Source organism: Ammospiza nelsoni, chromosome 6 (assembly GCF_027579445.1).
Source record: "Ammospiza nelsoni isolate bAmmNel1 chromosome 6, bAmmNel1.pri, whole genome shotgun sequence".
Lineage (NCBI taxonomy): Eukaryota > Metazoa > Chordata > Aves > Passeriformes > Passerellidae > Ammospiza > Ammospiza nelsoni.
The window spans coordinates 58,889,662-58,914,491 of NC_080638.1; the positions used below are offsets into that span (position 1 = coordinate 58,889,662).

At 45.2% G+C, this 24,830-nt stretch overlaps 1 protein-coding gene across 1 annotated transcript in view; it reads right to left on the reverse strand.

Moving 5' to 3' along the window:
- The window catches only part of PRKCH (protein kinase C eta), a 114,064-nt gene that overhangs the window by 84,918 nt on the left and 4,316 nt on the right, over positions 1–24,830 (reverse strand). Inside the window, exon 2 of the mRNA XM_059473914.1 lies at positions 1,823–1,886. Within this exon, the coding sequence (XP_059329897.1) occupies positions 1,823–1,886 (64 nt within the window). The remainder of the gene's footprint in view (positions 1–1,822; positions 1,887–24,830) is intronic.

Sequence of the window (24,830 nt, forward strand, 5' to 3'; positions counted from 1 at the left end):
TCCCTTTGCAGCTGCATGTTTGCTGTACTGCCCTCAAATCCTGACAGTCTCAAATGCCTCTGTCAGACTCACAGGAGCCACACCCTGCTCCCCCATCCCTGCTGTAGGTGAGCAGAACCAAATTCAGGTTTTGGTGAGAACTTTTAATCAAGCCAAAAAAACACCACTCCTAAAAGGTAAAGTCCAAGCATCACTAGGACTGCCTGTTTTGAGTAAGCAAAACAGGACAAACAAAATAGGACAAACAAAATAAGGCAGTCCCAGGTGGGCCTAAAACCCCAGTCTCAATTGTTTTGTTGGGAGTTTTTTGTGTTTTGCTATTTTTTCTTCTTATCCCCCCTACTTCCTCCCTCTCTTTGCCCACTTTTTGGACTTCTGCTTTACTGGAGGTAGACAATGGTGCCTGAGACCCTGTGAATTTAGCTATTTCCATTACCAAAACAACCAGCTCAGCATAAGAAGTCATAAGGAGCAGTGGCTGCCCTCCAGATCAGGGGAATGAGGGGCAAGCTGATTTTGAGCTTTCAAGTCGTGAATTATTCTCAGACTTTTTTTTCCAAAAAACCCTTAAAATTTCAAATACCATTCAGAGCCTCCACACTTCCAGCAAAAGAGACAAAAGCAGAATTAAATATGATATTATGAACAAGACTTCTCTATGTATCAGAGGGAAGCCCCTGATTCTTCATGAATACCTCTTTTACCCAAGGACTGGGAAAAGTCAGTATCTGCAAGCAGGCCTGCCATGGATTAAGACTTTTTTTGGAAACTCTAAATGTGACCATACATGGGAACAACCAGACAAGAAAAAACCCAAGAGCCACCTTTGCTGTTCCTGTTCTGTAAGTCTACACATCCTCAAGAACAACAGAGGAAAGAGAAGTAAATTATTTCCAACATTTCCCATTCCCCTTGGAAAGCAGTAGCTGTACAAACATCTGAGTTCTGCATTTCTCATCTCTGAGACCTTATTAGCAACATGCTCAGCCACCAGCACAGGTCAAACACACACTGCATTTATGCTCATGCCCACCATGCTTTAAATGGCCAAGCATGGCACAAACTGGGAAACTGTGCCAATGTGGATACAAACGGGATGTAAGTCAGTAAAAGCACTCCAGTTTCTTCTCTTTCCATCCCTGGCTCTGTCATAAGAAATTAAAGCCGATTTCAACATCCTTTTCATCCCTGCAAGAAATTCCTCCAGGCCTTCCCAGCACATCTTGGCACTCTCCTGTTCTCTGGTTACAAACACAAAGATTTCCTGGGTCGCTGCAGCATAGCTCACATGCACACTCATAACTGGTATCACAATAAACAACAGGGACATCAAAACCATCACACTATAAAATGTAGTTACCAAAAAAAAAGTCTGCCCAGATACTTTTTTGGGGCAGCTGTCACACTAAAATCTTGCAAGCTTCCTGTGCAAAGTGAACCCAGGAAACAGAAACGGTCGTGAAGTAGATGTGAACAATTACAGAACAAAAAGCATCCAGATGTTCTAAACATGCTCTGCTTTCTCCTCAGCTTGCCCTTGGAGAGGCAGCCAGGTGAAAAGCACCAGTGACAAAAACAACCTGTCTGAAGGCCAGCTTCAGGGAAATAAACCAGCGGAACACAACCAGCGAGCTCCCCAGGTCTGGGATCAGAGCAGAGGGCACACAGAGCTCCAGCTGCCACCAACAGCCCCTTCCAGATTTCCCCCATCACTCAGAAAACCTCAGGTACACCCCAGCATGGGGCCCCTGAAGAATCCAAATGTCTGCACTGCTCTGGAACTGATGGCAGGGACACAGCTCCGAATGGAAACAACCCTTACCTTCTGTGAAGTTTCCTGTGAGAGTTATGACAACAAACACTTTGCCTTCTGGCTCCAAATCCACCTGAAAGAAAGCAAATGAAATGTTAGAAGATTGGTTTCCTTGAGGCAGAAATTTGATAATATTTGAAGGTGTATATATTCTCATGCACACCTTAATTGAAAAAAAAAAAATCAAATCAAGCATCTGGTGCCCAAACTGTTCAGCATTCAGGGCTCCATAAAAATAAGGAAATTGAGTCCTACGTTTTTCCTGGAAGTGCTGAACAAACTCAGCCTTGCTAGAGAAAAAATAATTTAAAAAATAATAAAATACAGTTAATAGTGTTCCAATTCATGAGATACATGAAGCAGGACTAACACTGAATTCTCTGAAAATATCAGTGTGCAGCTGTGTTGAGAATTACATGGATATTTCCTCTATTATATTTTATCTCAGCGAAATTGTTTCAGTCTCTCAAAATACCATCATTGCTGAGGCAAATGCTGATTTCTTACATAAATCACCTTTTGGCCTTAAACCATAGGAAATAGAAAATTGTTAAGTGCTGTTACCTAAGGACTTCTTGTCGTTTAATCTAAATTAGATAGAGATAGAGATACAGAACATAATTTTAGGGATCAGAGATTCAATCCCAGCATCAGTCAGCCTGTCCTTGAAAGACAGCATTTCTTTTTTGGTGAGTAGATTTTTCATTTTGAGATACATTTTTAATAAAGGTCTTGCTTTTGGCGTTGTTTTTTTTTTTTTTTTATTTACCAGCTAAGGATTCCTGATGTTTGAGTCAGGCTGTCACACAGAAATCTCAGTTAAAAAACAAAAACAAAGAAAGAAGTAACAAGGCACACCCTGAATTTACCACAAATTTCAAGGTTAAAATTAGCAAACAGGAGCTTTACACCTCGTGGGTATGGATCACCTGTGCAGAACAGGAATTTTGAAAATGGAGATTTCTGGGGGAATTAATGGATTGCTGATCCAAACCCTCCCTGCTCCTCCTGTACAACCACAGGATGATGAGCTCAGGCTGCCTCCTGTACCCTGTGAGCCCTTTGGTTCCTCTGCAGTGTAAACACCCAGCACATCACTGAAACAAGCCCCCAACATCAACCTGAGCAAAGTGTAAACACCCAGCACATCACTGAAATAAACCCCCAACATCAACCTGAGCAAAGTATAAACACCCAGCACATCACTGAAACAAACCCCCAACATCAACCTGAGCAATGTGTAAACACCCAGCACATCACTGAAACAAACCCCTAAAAATCAACCTGAGCAAAGTGCAAACACCCAGCACATCACTGAAACAAACCCCTAAAAATCAACCTGAGGTCCCCAGGCCAGGGCTATGGACCACCCCTGACCCAGGCATTTCCTCCTGGTTTCTAAAAAATGCTGATGCCACGAACCCAACAGGAAATAACGTTACAATACTGAAAAAACAGAAAGGTGAACCCTAAAGAGAAGGCAAACAGCCAAGCTAGAAATGGAAGGAAAGCACCTGCACAGCTGTAGGTGGGAGGAGATGTCTGAGCTGGGCTGACTCTGCAGAGTTAAGGCACAATGCTGACACAACCCAGATAAAACAGCTTTCTGGGGTAAGTGAAGGAGAAGCACAGCCAGCCATACATTTCCCTAGCCCACAATTTGTTGCAGAAGTAGAGAAATCATTATTTAAACTGCTGGGGATTTGTTAGGATGAGCAGAAGAAATATTTTCAGGAAAAAGAATGAGCAAACATCTCATTCACATGATTCCAGCTATGGTTGTAAGGTGCCACACACACTTTTATCAGTTAACACAAAACAGGGAGGCTACAACTGCTTGGGAAAATCCTACCAAAATGCTGATTTTGGACACTACATTCTCCACTAAAAAAAAAAATAAATTTAAATCAATCTCACATGGAAATTTTAAAGCAAATATTTAGTCTTGACTCAATATTAATTTTTGTCCTTGTTTGCACTGCACATTACACTGGTTTTAGGAAGCTGTGTTTGAACAGCCCTCTGTCTCCATTAATATTGAAGACAATTCCCAAATAGATTTCAACTCCAGCAATATCATGCATCATTTTTGCCTAAATTTCAGTTCCCTGGAGAGATGTGCAGCTTTGTAAAGAGATGGTCCTTTCCAAAATATATAATGATATATAATAACATATAATCATGCAAATTGATTTATGGGACACCAAGAATTCAGGTTTTATGGATAAATCCTTACTTATGTAGGTTTCCAAAATAATTTTTCAGTGCTTTTCATTCTCCTGCCAGTCTCCATACAGGGCATGTCACATTCCTGCTTCCACACTGACAAAGAGGATCCTTCCTCCCTTCTTCTGACACACAGTATCACCGCTGGGATGTGGAATAAATCCTGCATTCCTTGTTCAGTCTTAAAAGCAAAGGATTGTCAGGACTCAAGCATCTGGGATGAGGCCAGGGAAACCAACAAAAGCATCACCCACCTTTGACACAGGGCACAGACAAAATCAGGCCCAAGGTCCTGACACACCTTGTTCTCCATCTCTGCAGAGAGGATTCCTCTGGCCCTAGCACAGTCCTCTGCCTACAGCAGTCTCACACAACAGAAACAAACTCATTCAGAAAGCAATAGCAGGAGATTTATGAGGGTTATAAACAATCTCTCTCCCCTCCAGACTCCAAGATTAAAGACCAGCCAAATCCCTACACCTAGCCAGCAGCTGTGCTCATGTTGTACCACAGTCCAAGAGCACTTGAGCTACACTCAATGTCTTCCTACTGAACATCTAAGGGGGATCTAATTAAAAATTACAGCTGAAAGGCTCCAAATGAGGCTGAAGCCCCAGCTTGCCAGGAGCTGCTGAAACTTTGGCGCACCAATGCTGATGGATGCAGGACCAATGGGGAATTCTTGTCCTAGACAAGGGTTTAAACCAGACAGTCTTAAGGGTTTCTCTAGTCTTAAATTGATAGCAACAGAACAACATAAGATAACATACCATGAAATGAAATGAAATAATAACAGAGCACAGGGAAAAGTGGCTTTTGGACTTGCTTGATCTCCTTTAAGGATGAATTTGACCAGCTAAGTAGCAGCCATCTCAGTACCTGAGGTAACTCTCAGACATGGAACGTGCCCAAAACAGAAAATAACGCCTGACCTAAAAACCTGAAAGGAAAATGCCTGACCACAGAGCTGAGCTGGCCTGAGAAACATCAGCAGCTCCCCTCCACATGCCTGACAGGACGTGCTTCCCACCATCATGGGGGCACCCAGAGCCATGGCCACACTCCAGAGTGGCCCCGTGCTGGCAGCAGCTGACGCCTGTGAGCTGCTCACACTTGCTGGACCCGCAGTGTCCGTGCAGCCCCGCGAGCTGAGCTGGGTGTGAACAGCTCAGGCCCTGGGGGTGACCTCAGGCAGCTCTCAGCACAGCCCCTGGTGCTCCTGCCCCTGCTTCACACCCTCAGCAGCACCTTCACACCCTCAGCACCGCTCCCAGCCTTGCAGTGCGGCCACAGATGTAGCGCACGCTGTGGGAAACTCTCCTGACACAGCAACTGCAGCCCAGAGCTGGGCACGCAGAACCAGCTAAAACCAGAGACCCACAGAGCAGAAGTCTGGCACTCCACTGTGTCCTCAAAAGGAGGAACTCCTGATATCAGCCCTTGTGGGAACCCAGAACATCCCTCTGGCTGTCCAAGATGGCCAAGACCCCTGCCAGGGGGCTCAGAGACCCTGGCACAGAGCCCAAGATGCCCCTGTGGTTTTGATTATGACCCGTGGAGCAAGTTACCAACCTTAGATGAAGGTCAGCAAGCCACAACAGTTTAGGTATAATAATAGTAAATTTATCACTGGGTGGAAAAGTAGATTTTAGGGTTTTTGGTATGGGGGTTCAGGGGGCAAGATGGAGGGATCTGGGCATGTCCAGCCTTTCTCCTTCTTGGCCTCCATCTTCTGCTGTGATATTGGCACTTACAGATTGGTTCAGAAGCTCACTGTCTAACATAGGTGATAGGCATTGGAAAGTAATTGTGAATATTGTATACGTAGTTTTTAGTATAAAGACATAACACTGCCCTGGGGGCAGGCAGAGTGCCTGGACTGTCCTGCTGAGAGGACCTTGGCAGGACAGGAGAAAATTTTTTATAGATAAGATGCAATAAACAACCTTGAGAGTGAGAAATGAAGAGCCCTGACTCCTCCTTCAAGCGCTGGGCTGGGAAAAGAGACTTTCTAACCTTTCTTGGGGTCACTGTGACCAGCGAGAGATCCCGACGAGCCCTCCTTCAACCTGTCCAGTCACCAAAGCACTTCCAGCACCAGCACCTGCTTCCACAGACAGAGAGGGCTTCTCACTGTGTTCTGTTACTCAACAAGACCTGAGCACTTCCAAAGGGAGCAGCTGCCAAAGGACTGGCCCTCCAGCCATGGAAGGGATAACCCGAGCTGGGCTGGCAGCCCAAGGCCTGGCTCCATGCTGGCACAGCTCCAGGGATGCCAGCACCTCCCAGCACCAGCAAACACCCTCGGGATCCAGCCTCCCAACAGCAGCGGGGGTGGAACACGAGCACCGCACAGACGCCAAGTTTTGCTCCTCACTTCTGCTCTGTTTTTCATTTCCCAGCATTGACATTAAAGGCAAAACCCCTACATTTCTACAGAGAAACAGGGTGTCACAGTATTAATCTTGACAGAGTTGATAAAGTCCAAAGTAGACCATGAAATCAGTTTGGGCCAACAAAGCAGCTGATATTCATTCTTAAAGAAAGCAGGAGAGGCTCAGAGAAGCTCAACAGCCTGAAGGCAGCACAGGTGATGCTCAGGGGGAACTCCTACACCACAGCATAAGAGAAGTGATACTGGAATGTAACCATCCATATGTATTTGACACAATCATCAAAGGGTAATATGTACAAAGTTTCCTAATGCCAAAGATCTGGCATGGGATAACTTATTTTAGGGAATCACAAGCTTATGCCTGGAAGGTTTAGTATCAAAGCCAAAGGAAAGTCCTGTTGTATTGGGAGCAAAGGAGAATTATGAAATTCTATGCATGCCTGATGCTGTCACTGCTGTGAGGTGCAGTGATCTCAGAATAAATCAAACTAAACTGGGGGTGTGCAGAATCATATCACTAACAGGCAGATCTGTAAACAATCATCACAGTACCCCCTCTCCAGCACTTTCATCCTCAGCCTGGTCCCCCAGGGAAGAACCAGGGGGAAAAACACAGACTTTCTAGCTAGTTTAGAGGTAACTTGGCCAAGTTTTAGCTCACTGGGAGAGGAAAGTGTGCTTATCAGTGTAATAAATCCTTTAGTCACCCTCAAGGAAATGAAGGCAGCACATTTGTCCACAGCACAAGGGGTGGAAAAGATCAACTGCTGGAGCTCAGCTGTACCTGTGAGAACAGCACAGGATTTTGGCCCAGAGCTAAAACACACACTTTAACTTCTGCTGAACTTCACAGCCCAACCAGGGAAAATGAGCACTGGAGGATTTTGGCAGGTGAGCTGGGAAGGGGCAGGTAAGGATGAGGAGTTCAGCCATGGCTCCATTACACCTCCCCTGTGAGGCACAGGCCCCAGCCAGGACACTGTGCTGGGAGTCAGGAACTGCACTCCTAACCCAAAGCACTCAGAGGGTGCCCCATGCCTGAACTTGCTGGGATCCTGCTGCTCCACGTGACTTCAAAGGGAGCTGCCAGGGACTGGCTTCCCACAAGGAGGGGCCTCAGTGAACCATCTCACAGAAAAGGGCTGTGCTGACATCCTTCCCAACCACAGGCCAGGTGTTACTGACTCCCCTTCTCTGCATTGCAACAAATAAATCAGCACAGGAGCAGAGCACATGCAGGGAGAGCAAAACAGGGCTCCTTAATCACATGCCTTCACACATATAATAAAAACTGGCCGTGCGTGATTCATCAATGGAAGAGGTTTGGAAAACAAATGCAGAAGGAGGGTAATCTCTCAGGCAACATATCAACACCCAGCTGAAGCATCCACTGAACCTGCAGAGCAGGTAGAGTGACTTGGCCTCGAGAGAGCCCAGCCTGCCCCAGGAAAGGATGGGAAGAGGCACATCCAAAGGGTGCCCGCCTGCAAGTCGCTCAGTCTCCAAAATCAAGATGAGGTAGATAAGGTGGGCCTCCAGGATGAAAACATATCTTCAAAACTGAATCTGGCAAGAGCACTACATCTCACAAACACAAGTTTTTTTTCCCCTCCCATACCCTAACAGATAATCCAGTCTGGGAAGTGTGATCTGAAGCACATCAGAATCAGTGGGAATCTTTTTATTGTGTTTGGATCAGACACAAAAGATTATTCTGTTTACCCTGGAGCCTAGAACATCCCTTCTGCCATTGCTGCCCTGTCCTTCCTTCCCCACAGGCACAATCCATAACCATCCTAGAAGTACAGCTTTTTTCTGAGGCATGTCAGTGCTGACATGGCCTCAAAAACAGAACAGGCCAGACACTTGCAGTGAGCAAAGCAAATATAAAAGCTACCTAGGGACTTCATTAGCTTAATTAAACAAGTAGCTATATCTTTTTACTTCCTACATAATTTTAATTTTAATTAACATAACTGCATATGTAATCAGTCGTTTGTAGAGGCAATTCCCAAGGCTCAGTCGAAAGAGCTGAAAATTTGGGTTAGGCTAAAGCTGGTTTTTCACATGCCTCTAGTTATTTCTTGTCATCTTTCTTGTTTAAGCTCTTACCAGATCATGCTTATGGAATGTCAGATCTTTTTGTATTTTAATAAGGCAGCACCTCCTTGGACAGGTCAAATGGCAATTTTCTCAGCCAAATACACAGTGTCTGGATTAATCAGTCCCTCTTATACTTTATGAGGCTGACAGACACCTGTCTATCAAGTCAGACACCTTTAAGAATCCTCAGGGCTGTCTAGTACAAAGAGGATTTTGCATTTCCAGACCAACACATTAAACTGCTTTTCCTACAAACGCACAGCATGCACTTTTTAAGATTTAAATTAGGGTGCCCAAAAAAAAAAAAAGCAAACACACATAACAGACTATCAAGTATTTTCTTATTGCTGTAGAGGCTGGCAAGTGCTCAGGGCAGCAATTCCCACCACAGGTGCTGGGGCAGACCTGGACAGCACTGGGAAGAGCTGCCAATCCCACCTGCAGTCAGCAGGTCCAGGTACCCTGAGTGTTAAAGCCCTCACAGCTCACCTGAACACAGTTTAATGCTCTACAGCTAAACTCACACATGGGTGGAAAGTCAGTCTCTCTCAAAACTCCCACAACCAGTTATTCCAGCTATTACTGCAATATTGTCATTCTAATTTTTTGTTTCAGGACAGCTGCTTAAAATATTACTTTTGTTTTTGTTCAAGCTGCCTAATTATAAGCTGTGCACCAGCCATGAACAAGTATGCATAACTAATGACTCTTAGCCAATCCTGGACTCTTTAATCAATTTTAGTCTGGTTTCATCCAAGAGATCACCCACCTCTACAGGAGATTTGCTGAGGTGGGAACAAGATTTATTTATCCCGTGAAAATTCCTGCCAAGAAAACCTGCTTGAAGAGGTGCAAATATAATACAGATAAAAAAAGAGGTTTCAAATCTTAAATAAAACAAACAACAACTTTTGAAAGCAGGAGCTAGACCCTGCTCCTATGGTGTTACAGCAATTTATATTGCTTTTGAGAAATACCTCTAAAGCAATGAATGATTTACAAGTAATGGTTGCAGGAAGATGCTCTTTAGCATATTTGAAAAAAAAATTAATACGTTATAAAGTTATAAAGAGAGAAACACAGACACAACTGGTTCAGGGACTATTATGTTTTTGTTCTCCTTATATTTTCAAAGAAAAACAACAACAACAACTCTCCAGAGGGATTTTTTTACCTTTTTTCCCAAGTTATGCGCCAGGGGGAGAGGATCCAATTGCCTGTTTATAAATCCCACGATACCGAAGTTTTTTTGAAGACAAGGCACTGATCCCAACAGTAACAGTAAGAACACACTCCTTTAGAAATTTAAGTGAAATTCAAAACAAAATGTGGGGGATGTGGGAGAATCTAATAATGTCATGCACACACTGGAGTCTGCAACAGGGGAGAGCTTTCATCCACACCCTCCTACAAGCGTGGGGCTAGAAATGGCTGGGCTGGTCAATGGGCTGAGCAGAAAATGTGAAGGATGCCCAGACCCTGCCAGTGAGGGTCCCATTCCTGAGGGCACAGAACACACCAAGCGTGGGATGACTCTGAGCTACCACGAACAGCAAAGCTGCTGCAACCCCCAGCGACAGCACATGGTGCCAGGGGAGATGCCAGGCACAGAGAAAAGGCTGCTCTGAGCCTCCCTGAGCAGAGAGAAGGGGCAGGAACCCCCCAGCTGCCTCCCACAGCCCGTGTGAAACCAGAATTGTGTGGGCAGGACGGATGCTGCCTTTCCCTACCACAAGCACAGCTTTAGCTCTGCTGAGCACAATTAAACCTTAATTATTCACCATGCATCTTTGTAACAGCGTGCCAAATACCATCATGTCCAGTCCATCACTGTATTTTCCTTCCAACTCCTCTTGTCTTCCTCCTACAGCTAGTTTTTTTGAAGGGATGGGAAGGAAAATCACAGATTACTTTAATTTCCCAAAGGCAAATGCTGACATCAATGCAGGACCACTAAATTAAAGGATGGCAAACGCAGGGCTTCATTTTCAGCTGTCTGAACACTTGATTACAGCAAATCCACCCCTGCTCACATTCAGGAGCTGCTATCAGGCTATCAGCTTTGCATATGCAAGGTATGGAAATCTGCCTGCAGACACCTGTGTGTGCAACTGCAGGTAAAAGAGACAGTGGGACAGGGTCTCTGCTCTTGTGGGGACTTCAAAGCATTGATCAATAACCAAACAACAAAAAATCTTCTATTTCCATTCAATTAACAGTGACAATATATCAATAAACCTCAACAACCAGTTATTACCAGCAAAACAAAAGTCTTTCCATAGCTGTAAAGCTGGAGTTGCAAAGGGATGATCCTGACAGCTGAAGTTTTAGGTCTATCACTGTGCACACAACACAGGAATTGCCCTTCTCTATCTCCAGGATCTGGAGATTACCAACAAGAGTATTTTCTGTCTCCTACATGAACCCAACATAACTTGGCAGAAAACACAGGAAATTGTGCCACTTTTTCTGTTTACAGTTATAAAGAAATAAATTCATTGACTGGTGCCAAGTAGGCAAGTTGGTGGCACTTTCCACATGGAAACATTCCAAGGGCCATCACAATGAGATGCTGGGCAGAGCTTCCTCAAAGTGAAGCAGTGACACAGATGTGCTTAGAACTGAGGCAATGCCCCCCAGGAAGGAAAGAGCAGTGCAAAAGCAAGCCCAGTGCACACCAGAGACCTGGGTTTGGCCCAGAGAGGAACAGAACAGCCACCAGGCAGAAATACAGAAGGAGAAACAAAAATATTGGGCAGAGGAGCAACAACAGTTCTCTCAGTCTTGAGAAGTCATCCAAGGCACAGCACTCACCTTCAGCTTTAATTAACCTCCCTAACAAATCTAGGCAGACTTTATGAATCATTTATGACTTTACATCAAGCAGCACAGTCTGCACATGGTCTGAGGTTCTGTGTCTCGCTGGTTGCCCAAGGACCATCACAGCACAGCTACAGCAGGACAGAATTTAGGGGTAACTCAGGGGCAATCCAGCAGCAGGCAGAGTCCCCAATACCCTGTTCATGGGTCCAACCCAAGGAGAAGGGACCTCTAAACCAGCTGCATCACTATGCAAAGACCCCTCTGCAGCTGTGTCCCCAGAACTTTGCTCACTCACCTGCTTGTGTTGTTCTCCACTATTCAGTGCTGGGAAATATTTTCTCGTTATTCATAGGCTTTATTGCATAATTCTAAACTTCTGAGAAATTATTCTCATTTGAGTCTCCATTAGGTGTGTCACTATTTTTAAAATATCTTCCTACTACATGTAATTCATTTGGTGTACTGCTGCTTTTCCATTTTTGTCCAATAGCTCTTTCTTCTTTCTAAAAGCAGGCCACAGCAGATGAGATCATGAACCATTAAAATCCATTAGTCCTCAAGATAATCCATCAAATTTCTCAGCACCTCAGGTAAAAAGGGGAAAGGTCACAACTTTCTCCTACTCCAACCATTTCAGTCAGATACTGAGAGGCCAAATACCATCCTTTTAACAACAGCTAAAAGTTAAGTCCTGGTGCTGCAGCAAAAGGCAGTCTGATGGAAAAGTTCAGTTATTTATGATGCTTGATCACTAATAATGAGCACTGTAAGCTAAAAAAAGAGGATTCTGGAGTGAGATGTGCTCAGCATCTCGATGCCAGGAAGAAGGGGTTCCACAACACAACACAGAGGAACAGACACAAACCAACAGCTCTGCACAGGGCCTGATTTACAGACACCTTTCTTCTTCTCCCCTTCCATCAACACCAAGTGTTGAAAATACTTTACTGATCTTTACTGCACTGGGGACAGCTGGAACCCTAAAAAGTGGATGTAGAAGTTTCAGGAAGGCCCACAGTGCTGGCTGTCACCAGGCTGCCATGCTGGTGTCACATTCCTACAGTGCTGGAAGCCAACATGACAGAGGGAAGGAGCAGCACAGGAGATCGTGCACTCCAAACATATCCCCCACATCCAACCCTTCCCACACATCTCCACCCTTCCAGCCAAAGACAGCAAAGCCCCTGTGGGTGCTGAGCACATCTCACACCATCAGTTTCACAGAAAAGGAAAGCCATGTATGGGGATGGCAGGAGCAGAGGTAGAAACAGGGATTTGGGTCTTCCAAAAAAACAGACCTAGCTCGCTGCACAGCAGCCACACTGCTTGGAAAGTGCAAGGGAAACCCAGCAAAACCCACAAAAACAACGTGAACCTGGACTCCACAGAAGTCCAGACATCAAGAAGAATCAGTTGCTCCAAAGCACCAGAATTCTCAGTCTTTTCAATGACTCTAAAACCCTGAGCTAAGCAATTGAGGGGCATACAGCACCCCTGTCAGCACCACAATGAATTAATTTATGTGCAGGATCAAGTTACCAGCAATATTTCTGGCAAATCCTAAGATTTCAAATGGCATGTCTCAGGGGCATGCCAGTCTTTAGAAGTACAGCTCCCAACACAGCTCATATTCCCACTTACAGTGCTAATCCCATTACTCATCCTTAGTGAGGATACAAAAAGGAGAGATTAAATCCAGCAACTTTAAACCTTGGCATGGGCTGTAACACCATGGGAAAGCCCAAGCACCTCAGCTCTGATAATTCTTCCCAGATCTGGAATTGATCACAGTGACTTCCTCCTTCCTCCTCTCACTTCCTTACCTGGCAGTTTCTTAGCACTGAAATTATAAAGCATTTATACCCAGCCAGTATTAATCCACCACAACCCCTCTCCAAGATGATCTGCCCAATGATTTGAGACAGGGGAGAAAAGCAAACTATCAAATATAAACGGCATGTCACAGGAGAGAACCTGCTTGGGACACAAGGAAAGATGACAAGAAAGGTTTAAAAGTATTTTAGCCCACATACTCCCTCTCCCATTCCCTGCCTGCCACTTGTGGGATTGCCCCATCTCCCTGGTACACACATCCCAGAACATCATGTAAAAGCACCAGCAGTTTCTGGCTGCACAGCCAATTAGATACTTCCAAAGGTACAAAAAAAAAAAAAAAAAAAAAAAAAAAAAAAAAGGAGTGCCAAGGCATGCACTCCCCCAGCATTCCTGAAGGTATGATGCTTGCTCCTGCTGTCCAGATGTTACTGCTCATGTCTCTGCTGCAATCCCATGAGGGCCACTGCTGGGAGCCACAGTCAAGTGGCAGCAAAAAGAATGTAGGTTGCAGCTGACAACACCCAGAAAGGACACACCACTGCCAACACTTGCTTTGCCAAGTTAGATCATATCCTATTTGTACAGTGGGTTTTGTTTATGCGCTTGGTTTTCTGTTTGGGCTTTTTTTCTTTTTTTTTGGTGGGGATGATGGAAGATTACAATCAAAATATTTCTGTGAAACAGCAGTTAGAAAAAAGGGTGCAGAGGTGAGGTTTTTCATGAGGAAGGACAGTGGGTTGGACATCAGTACCAAAAATAATAGGGGAAAAAATTGTCCTGAAACCCTGAGGCCGAGCATTACAATAAGAGACAGACTGTCCAAGACCAAGCAATTTTTAGTCCTATCAAGTCTGTGATTACAGTTTTCCTCATCTACCTCATGAGAAGATGATCTCACTACCCACTTGTGACCATAAAGTCAGAGCTGTGACTCCAGCACTGAGGCTGAGGCAGGAAGGAGCTGCACAGCCCTGGCCTCCAGCCCTCCCCAGCCACCGGACGGTGACGCGCTGCTGTGTCACTGGGACGTGCTGCTCAGCTGACCCAGCTGCCTCCTCTGAAGGACAGCAGGCTCTCCAGGGTTTGCCGAACAACTGGAACTGACAGGCAGCTCCTTGGGACCTACCAGCAGCACGCTGTCACGTAATTCCCCTTTTTGGTATTTCTTTTTCCCCTTCCAAAGTGTGGTTTCAAGATGAGGAACCAACGTGACCAAGATTTACACCTTGGATTAAATAAACCAGAGGGCTGAGACACCCAGAAAGGGTATGCAGAGGAAAAGGTCAGAACATGGTTGGAGTGGTTTTGCTGACAGGTCAATGAGAATATAACTTGGGTGCTGACCACATTTCCCATTCAAAACTCAGCATGACCCACAAACCTGCAGATAAACTTCTGCTCTGCAAACAAAGCTTTTGCTGAGGATTGCCACAAGCCCCAGCACATGGCAATCCTGGGTAAGCCAAGAGCAGGACAGGCTCACTTACAAAGCCAGTCGTATTTAGGACAACTGTTGCCGTGTTCCCTCCTTGACAAATGTTTTAATGTTTTGTTTCTTTGTGAATGGAAGGCCTGGCATTTTATCTGTGCCAGTGTTGCATGTGTTTTATATACAAACACATATGCTTTTAACTCCAGCACACTAATGTATTTAAAGTATAAATTCCCTCCTGGAGAAAAGTACATCCCCACCTGGGTGGCACAGCTAATGTGGACCTCATGCTCCTCTTCCTGCAGACAAACAGCCCTTGCTGTGTGCAGGGACACGTTCCTGTAATTCCCAAAGCAAGATTTTAATCACTCTGGGAAAAGTCACATCAGTTTTAGTCTCCTACCTTAATTCTCACCAGCTGAGGACAGAAATCCCTTGGACAGCATTTATGTCCTCTGAAAATAAAGTCAATTCACTTCCTTCTTTAAGATCTACCAAGCCCTGTAATATAAAGCCAAGAAGCCACTCAGTTCCTGTCCTCTCAGCAACCACCTTGGAGGGAAGTAAATTAAGAGATCCAGGCCCTTTCAATGACTGATCCACATTCAGTGAAGGGAACCATTGCAAACACACTTCCCTAAGAAAGATAAAAAAACACCTAACACTGTTCAACTCCCAATACACATTACATTGGAAGAGCCTGAGATAAGATTACAGTAGTGAGGGGTTTGATGGAAACATTAAAAAAAAAAATAAATCATAAAACACTTTCATTTGGAAGGGACCTCAAAGATCATCCAGTTCCAATCTCTGGCCATGGGCAGGGACACCTTCCACTAGATCAGGCAGCTCCAAGCCATATCCAGCCTGGCTTTGAACAACTGATCCTGGAGTTGCTGACTAGATCTTGGCCGCACCACGAATTTCGACTTTTTGTGATTCTAAAAACTCCTCTTGCAGAGGAGCAGAGTTTGAAAGGCTTCTGGGGCATTACCACACATGAGCAACATGAAACAGGGGGGTGGTTTCAGATACTGAGATAGAAAGTCTGAACAAGTACTGACCCACTGGAAAATTCACAGCAGAGATGGAAAGATCTGGTACTCTTCAAACACCTACATGTTCTGGCTGTGGCTTTGAAGCAAGCCACAACACTGTCTATTGTAAAGAGCACAGTTCCTGTGGAAACACTTGCTTAATATTGTTCAGAGATGGAGAAAGAAGAAATGCTATAGGTGTACAGAATTTTACAACTACGCATTTACTGGCTAAAATATACATATCTATTCAAAAGAGAAAAAAATTCCTTATTGTTAATGGCAAAAAACATTATCAGGCACTGAAACTGCATATTTTTGTGCAACTGGAGTAATTAAAAAAAAAAAAAAAACAACAAAACCAGCAAACTCAAATTCCATAGAATGGTTTGGAATGGACTTAAAGATCATCTCATTCCTACCCCAACGCCACAGGCAGGGATATTTTACCTAGACTAGGTTGCTCCAAGCCCCATCCAACCTGGCATTGAACTGATCTCTTCCAGAGATGAGAGATCTGCAAATTTTTCTGCAAATGAAATTTTCCCCAACCAGAACTATTCACATAAAAAGATAGTTTAGTCAACCTAGAAATGAACCACAAAACTTATACTGAGAAAATGCTGATGAGCTTTTCTGAGGTCACAAAATTTTTTCAGAGCAAACTCTCAGAAGCCAAATGCAGGGACACCAAGGGCTACTTAAAACCTGCAAGCTCAGTTACTCTTTTCTCACCTGATGTTCATGTCCAAAACAGGAACAGGAGCTTCAAAAATGTTGCTAAAATAAGAATTGCATTGCTTAAAAACAATGAGTATTGCATATGCATTGCTGAGGCAAGTATCTTTGCACCAAGCTTATTTATATATAGAAATAACATCAGTGACCTCATATTAATCACGGACACAGCTTTCTCCAGGACAAAGGGAAATGACAAACTTGCAAGGACACACCAGAAACCTTCTGAGATCACATCCACATAAGCCAAAACATGTGACAACTTGAATGATCTTTTGCTCCTCCTTGAAGGAATCCACTCAGGTCTTGCAATATTATTCTTGACTAAAATCAGAATCATGCAATTCTAAAATGAATCTAAAATGAATCAAGTGATTTTAGATATGGCTTCCACTCTCTCTTCTGAGCTCCTTCTCAGAATTTCTGAAGCTTTCAATTCTAAGAATTTTAACCAAGATAGGGCTAACAGAAAGAACATAACCAGCCAAAAGGGTTTCTCCTTGCTAGACACAGTGCCAAGCAAGAATTAAAATGAATGTGCATCGTGTCCTGTCTGTGCCACAGCACACAGGCAGCTCCACACCACAGCACCAACATCCTGCTCTCCTGCAGATGGGCAGCCACAGGCAGTAACTCTCACCCAAGACAGAGAGGAGAGGAGAGGAGAGCAGTCACAACTCCCAACACCCATCCACAGGAGCACAGGTAACCTCAGAACAGGGCTTGGTACCATAGTCATCAGAAAATGCTGGGGAAGCACAAGGTTGATGATAGTTCATGCTGAAGGAGGGTAAATATTAGAGATTAGGAAGAAATTCTTCCCCCTATGAGGGTGTGAGGGACAATTTGCTCAGAGAAGCTGTTGCTGGCCCATCCTTGGAAGTGCTCCAGACTAGGGTGGATGTGGCTTGGAGCAACCTGGTCTGGTGGAGGGGTCCCTACCATGGTCCCTTACAGCCCAAACTGTTCTGTGATTCTATGAACTGATAAATCATTAACCAAGTCCTTTGATAGATAAAAAATACAGGGAAAAGCCATGCTGGCATCAAGCTTTGACCAAAAGCAGCTTAAGGGCCCCAGCTGCCCCAAAATTCTGCTCCCGCCTCTTCTTCCGGCCGCCACCGCTCCCGTGCAGAGGCAGCACAATGGACGGGCGCCTTCGCACGACTCCAAAACCACAGTGCACAGCCCCCCACACTGACTGATGCCTCACTGATGGTTTCTTTAGCAAGCTCAGCTGTGAAATGGGGTAGGAGAGAAGCAGAGACTCAAGCAGGAAGCTCTCTGCCTCTCATGCTGCACAGCGACTGCCCATGGGGCAGAGGAGGGCAAAAACCTGCTGAGTTTTTGCCCTCCTGGATCTGCCCTGCACAAACTGCCAGAGCCCAAAAGAGCTGAAAAAGTGCTCAATCACATTTAAACACAAAACTCATTCCTACACTGGCTGACTTCCTAAGTATTATTTTAGCCCAGATGGAGAGGATCATACTAGAACATGAACCTGTTTTGTCTACAAGGGGCTGAAAAACACTCTGTGAGGATGTGCAGCACAGCCTGGATTTTTGATGCTTTATTCCTGATCCTCCAGAATCCAAGGGTCTGCTCTTCATTTCAACGCTGTCACTCCCAGAGGATGGCAAGCCCTAAGGATGTGGACACAGTGAGTCTTGGCCTGCAGAGACAGCTCCTTAACAGTAAATAGGGGGGGATTCCACTGTGCTTTAGGTAGAGCTGGAGAAATCAGGCTCAACCTGTGCAAATGTGCCAAAGAAACTTTTATCTATTCCTTTACCATTTATTTTGCCTACATCATACCCTTTTGTCCCTCAAAGGGAAAGAATAAAGCTCCACAGTCTGGGCTCATGAGAACAGCTCTAGAGCTTGCTCTTCTCTTGGACATGAGCATGAATTTGAAGATTTAGGTTGTGATGAATCATTCAGCAAGAGGAAAGCAAACATGCTCCTTTTTAGAACGAAGGAAACGGGGGAAAATATCATCTCTATTGGCAAGACAGGCTAGATGTTACTCAAGCTAATTGAAAGCCTGGTCCAAATGAGTTACTATCATTAGGTATTGATAGGATTATTGTAACAAGGGCAGTTTTTGATAGGGAGATGACTTATCTTTTCCACCCAGTTCTGCTCCACTCTAAGCTGAGAACAGCTTAGTTTCTTGTAGAGTAGCTACTGAATAACCATAGTTACATCCCATTACATTAAAGAAAACTAAATAAACCAGCATTTCTTCTTGGCTGCCACATCAGGAGTCCCTTGCAGAAACAAGGGACAAACTTCTATAAAAGAAAACTTGTTGCAGGGTCATTTTCAACCATCTCCAGTAAATCCTCCTCCCTTACAAACCAGTCTGGTGAGCAGTTCCTGGGAAGTACCCAAAGCTGGACTTATTACTGCTACTGAGTAAACAGGTAATGAAGTGATAAGCATGGGGCTCCATGTAGAAAACTGATTAACAGCAGCAATACTCCCACCAAGCCCTATTAGGAGATGGAGGCTCACCCTACACAAAGCTCTGTAGCTTCTGTATTAGCAGTGTGTTCCAATGAGCAGCTTTGACAACAAATCCCACCATGGATTTGGACTGCACAGGAATGTTTCCTCACATGGTTATATCTTCTTCCAGGCTCAGGAGCAAACTGCCTCAGAGAATAAATTTTCATTGAATACATTAATGTGAGATGCCTCAGTCAGTGAATGACCTAGATAATAAACTCATTGACAGAAGCCAATTCCTTCCCCTTTCTCAGAGCACCATGGGCACTCTCTGTGCCCAATAAATAATGTACAGCCCAGCCAACATTACCAACTCTTGTTGCATGCAAGAAGGGGGAAGGAAATGTGTCCAGGTCTTCTCCCAGTTAGCCAATGCAAAGCTGGCAGTGTAATTCCATCAAAGCCATGGGGAATTCACTGATGTGAACCTCACAAACAACACCAGAAGCAAACACAAACACCAGGCTCCTGTTCTGCTGGAATCTCACAGAAAACACAGGCAAACTTTTTAAAAACAAGCGAGAAAGGAAAGAGGCAACTTTCACATTGATGTTATTAAAAATTGATGCCAGAAAGAAGTGAGGTATGGAAAGCTTCATGTATGTGCCAGTTTACATGTGAGGGAAGGTTAACATGTAAAGCATGTAGAATTTAAGAGAATTGAAGGATATGAGATAGAATAAATCATGCTGAAAATCAATCCCAAATTTCACTACTTGGAACTCTATTTTTCCTCTGCTCCTCAGCCCTGGGGAAAAGGCCAAGAAGCTATATGTCCTTGTTTACCAAGAAAGCAAACGCAGGACAAAGCAGGAATTCAAACAGGACAAGCTAGTCTCGCATTAGTCATTCCTGATTTAAACAACCTTTGTTATTCTGAAGGAGCAAGGCCCAGAACTGAATACATTTAGCATGGGTGAGCACACTGACCAGTCTAGGTGGAGAGAATCCCTCCAGGAACTAAGTCACACATTGACAAGCCAGCTCCAATGCTGTCAGAGACAGCATTGATTTGCAACTATTTTGTCAGATAAAAGCACTTTGGAGCACAGACATCCCATGCTGACTTTTACTGTCACAGTTAAACTGTCATCCTCTTTCCCATCCTGACTGTGGAGCCAGCCAGCTCCAGAGAGCTGCCACAACCCTAAATGATCCCTCTGACAGTGCACAACCCTAAATGATCCCCTCTGACTCACACCCACAGCACCCAGCACCACTGGTCCTGCTTGAACCCACTACAGCACCCATAAGGCTGTGAAGGATGGCAAACATTTTTCTATCCAAAAATGACAAAAGGATTCCCAAACTAAGATGCCACTCTTATCACAGGAGGTTTAATACACTAAATTTAGCAAGTGGAGATGTACATGAAGAATTTAATTTCCAAGGGATGTCTTGCTTACATGACAGAGTAAAATTAAATGTACTCATGAGAAAAAATGCAAAAGACCATGCTATGCTAAAATGCAGACTGACGGCAAGGAATTTAAAAAAAAATAAGAAACAAGCAAAGGCAAAACAAAAACCACAGAGCAGACCAGAGTGTGAGAGAGCTAGAAACCAGAGGTGGTGTTAGAGAGGTGTGAGATGCTTTTTCACACCAAGTGAGACCAGCTGGCGAGTCAAAAATCCTGTCTCTGAGAATGGCTAACACAGAATATATGAGAGAAAGGCAGGAAAAACACCACAGTGTCAGATCTGGAGGTACCAGCTCAAACCTCTCCTCAGCCCCTGGATGCACATTATCAGGCAATCTGTCACTGTTATTCTTACTATTAGATGTAAAGTCCTGGGACAGCAGAGACCCACAGCCTATTTCTCACATCCTGTCCTTTACTGCCTCATTCTGAGAGATTACTGGGCTCTACTGATCTGCTAAGTGATTTCACACTGCAAATGATTGTACTGATCTTTTTTTTAAACATACAGCAGACATGCAACACTCATACAGCAAATCACACATTTAGAAATGTGTCCTGCATGGATGCATTTTCCTCCTCTCCCCATTTTGACAGAAATATCTGTACTGCAATAAAAAGTAAAAAAAATAAAAATAAGAGAGAAATTCCACTAAGGCCTAAATAGCATTCTCATGTTGGTTAAATAAAATAGATTATTTATTCTATCTCCCATTTCACAAACTGAAGTCAGCTACCAAAGCTGCCCAGCTTGTGTTTCTGCAGCAATACTTCATCTCCTGCCTGTTCCACAGAAAGGAGATCCCTCCTGGAAGGAGTCTGGAGAGCTGCCACTGCATCACTGACACAAATACAACCAACTCACTCACAAAACTCAAAACTTACCAAACTGGGCAGGTGAACACCAAGAAAAAGCCTTTAAGTAATGCTATCTAACAGATTCATCCCTCCCTTCCTCCATCTTCCCCTGCCAACATTTTTTTTGCTGGCAAAGCTCCTGGGTAAGTACAGTGACAGCAGCTGGGTTTCAGTTCTGTGTGAGCTGTGCTGACCCAAAGGGCAGCTCCACACCATATGATGGAGCACAGAAATTCCCAGCCAGAGCCACGGAGCTCCAGCCAGCAAATGAAAATCTTATCCCAGACCTGACATCCCAAAATTCCTGTGGCTTTGCAGCCCAGGACAGCATCTTCCCCAGGATGGGCTTAATTGCTTTGCAATGTGGCACTCAGAGGAGGTAGCACAGAGTGTGACATCCATTTGTCACACAGGTCACAGGCATCTCATCTCTGTCTTGAGGGCTGCATCTGAACACAGAGCGCTGATGGGCTGGAGAGCACGAGGCTTTCTGGAGATGCAGTGGGTCTCACAAGGAAAACCAGACAAAAAATTATCCTGGAAGTTACCAGAACAACTGCTGTGCCTGCAGCCTGCCCCACACTGGAGGAGCCCCAGGACAGAGCAGCCAGGGAGCGGGGCCATCAGCCGGTCAGACTGCTCTGGCAGCCTGTGGGGTGGATCTGGACATCGATCACATGCCTCTGCTCCAGCACAACAAGGGCACAAAAGGTCTTGCAGGGGCAGCGAAAAAGCAATTTTTTCCATCACCTTGGGTCCAGGACAGACACTGAGTATCAAGAGCACAGGAGTTGCTGAGGGGTGCTCGTTCCCACACAGCATTGCTCAAACGCAACAAAAGCTGGCTCACATCTGCTCGTGCTGCTGGCTCCTAAATTAAAGCAGAATGGTTTCCTCAGCAATTGACCTCCCTAAGTGATGAGAGCATCTCATGATATCAAAGCACACAAAAATATCATTGGCATTGCAGAAATACAGTTGCTTGTCTGGCTTACCCTAAGTGGCTTAGCAATGTTAATGGGACACTTCTGCATGCTCTTTGTTCTAGATACACATTTATCTTTGATATCATTATTCTAAAGCAGGGCTTTCCCTCACAAGCAGCCAGCAGAAGGGCATGGCTTGGCGGAGGAACAGCCACGTGGTGATCTCCACCAGGACACGGCGCCAGGTTAGTTATCCACAACCCCAAACTGGGTCCAGCACGGCCCTACAAATAGCACAGGGGTGGAGCAGGCAATCAGAGCAAAGATTGCTCATTGTCTCCAGCAGAAATTAAATTTGCAGCATGGTCTGACATGTCTTAACTGCATGCTTAAATAGGATGAAATCTGGGAGGCAAGAAGGTGCAATGGCTGATCCAGAATCCTTATAAAAGCTGCCAGTAACTCATTTCATGTGGCAACTCTGCTGTTCATCTTTTTCTCCATGGTTACACAAAAGGCCCCCAATTTCCTGGCTGTATTAGCAAAGCACAATAGCTAAAGCCTAAAACATCAAAGGAGCCTTGATAGTTTGTGAAGAAAGGGTGGGAGTCTTATTCACTTCAGTAAGGGATATGTTTTTCATATTGAATTACCCTGTAAATCAGTAGACTTTCTAATGGCATTTCAATAGCTCAAATGGTCCCCCTGACAATCCATTCTGCAGAGTTTATTGCCTATAAGCTCAAAATGGCCAGAAACCAAATCATTACTCAGAAAATACTCCAAACAAAAAGCCTCTGACAGCCTGGGTGAAATGTGCTTTACTAAAAGACCTGTGGAAAAAGCTAAATATAAACCACCAACAGGGTGAGGTGGGGCCAGCAGGGCTGGGGACAGAGCTTCCTGGGGTGCTGGGCTCGCTGGTGCTGCGGTCACCCTGCTGCCCCCTCCTCCTCCTCACAGCCTCTCTGCAAAAAGCACCCCCAGGGCTGCAGGTGCAGGTCTGCAAACACCTTCTCACGAGCTTCTAGCACGACCAAAGGCAATGTGGGCATCAGCCCTGGCTGCCTCTTCTCCCTCCAACCAGGGCTTTCAACTGGTTCAGCAGCAACACCATCAGCAGGAATGTAAAGGTGCCCCTGGCATCAAAGGCAGCCCCCCACTCCAGCCAACCACATCAACAAGGGCTTGATGGAACCACAGAGCAGAAGGGACCCTAAGGACCACCTCATTCCACACCCTCTGCCATGCACAGGGACACCTTCCACCAGACCAGCTTGCTCCAAGCCCAATCCAGCCTGGTCTTGAACACTGCCCAGGATGGGGCACCCACAGCTTCTCTGGGCAACCTGTGCCACCCTCATTGTCAAAAACTTCTTCCTTACATCCAATCTAAATCTCTCCTCTATCAGTTTAAAGCCATTACTCTTTTGCTGTCTCTCCATGCCATTGTCCCTTCCCCAGCTCTATTTTAGCCCCCTTAGGCACTGGATGGTGCTTTAAGGCTTCCCTTTTGCCTTCTCCAAGCTGAAAAACTCCAACTCTGCCTGTTCTCATAGCAAAGCTGCTCCAGCCCTTGGAGCATCTTCATGGCCTCCTCGGGACTCCCTCCAGAAAGTCCATGTTCCTCTTTTATTGGGGGTCCCAGGGATGGATGCAGTACTCCAGCACCTCATTCCAGTCACCTCGAGGTGACTGCCACTGCTCTTGGTGGCAAGAGTACCCAAAGAGTGCCCATTACCTGAGTGACCATCTCCCTCCAGGTCACTGCAGCACCTGATTGCCTGGACTGTCCTGCCTTGTCCTGCACTCCTGGAATTCTGGCTCTGCCCCAGGCACAGAATTTCCCCCCTCAGCCACAGTCCTCGATGAATGCAGTGACATCTTTGAGGGGGACAGGAACACTGTCACTTCACTGCCTCCCAGAAAACCTTGAGAGCCAAACCCACCTCTTGCTGCACTCAGTTGAAAGCCAGGACATGAACTCCAGTCCCACACCCCCCTACTGGCCCCAGCCACTGGAAACTGGCTCTTCTCATGCTTGGGTCAAATCTTCACACTCTCAAGCAAAGTGTCCATGTTCTCCAAGGATTCTCACAGCTGCCAGCCAGGCCTTTTATTGGGGAGGAGCAAGAAACAGGACTCCAAATAGCTCCACTTCTGATGCTGGAACAGGGCAGTACGTGTGCAGCTCTTTGTGACAGTCAGCTGTCTCATCTGCCTCCATCAGAACAACTGTTTTTAGCATCACACCCCCACAGGCTATTGAACACCTGACAAATAGCAACAATTTTTCCCTTGGTTATCACAGCCTCTGTTTTAGGATGCAGGGCACTCTCAGGTAGTCGTGGTGCATGGGTCTGTTGGCATTTTGAGGGGATCTCTTCATAGGGCCAAAGGACAAATTTATGCTAAAGGCAAGAAAGAAAAGCTGAAATTCCAGTAGCTTTCAGACCTACCTTACCTTCTGCAGTGGGAGTCCTATTCAACATAGTAACTGCATATCAGTAATAACAATTACAGAAACAACTTAAGGCTTCCAAAAAGTTAGGGAAGGAGCTCATTTTACTCAAGCCTAATTATTATGGCAGTGTGACCTTCACACAGACCAGAGATCAGCACTGTGTACATCACTGTCATGTGCATGGAAAGAGAAGTCAAATGGACTTCACCCCAGCCCGCTCCTGCCCTGTGGATGGAGACACCACTTA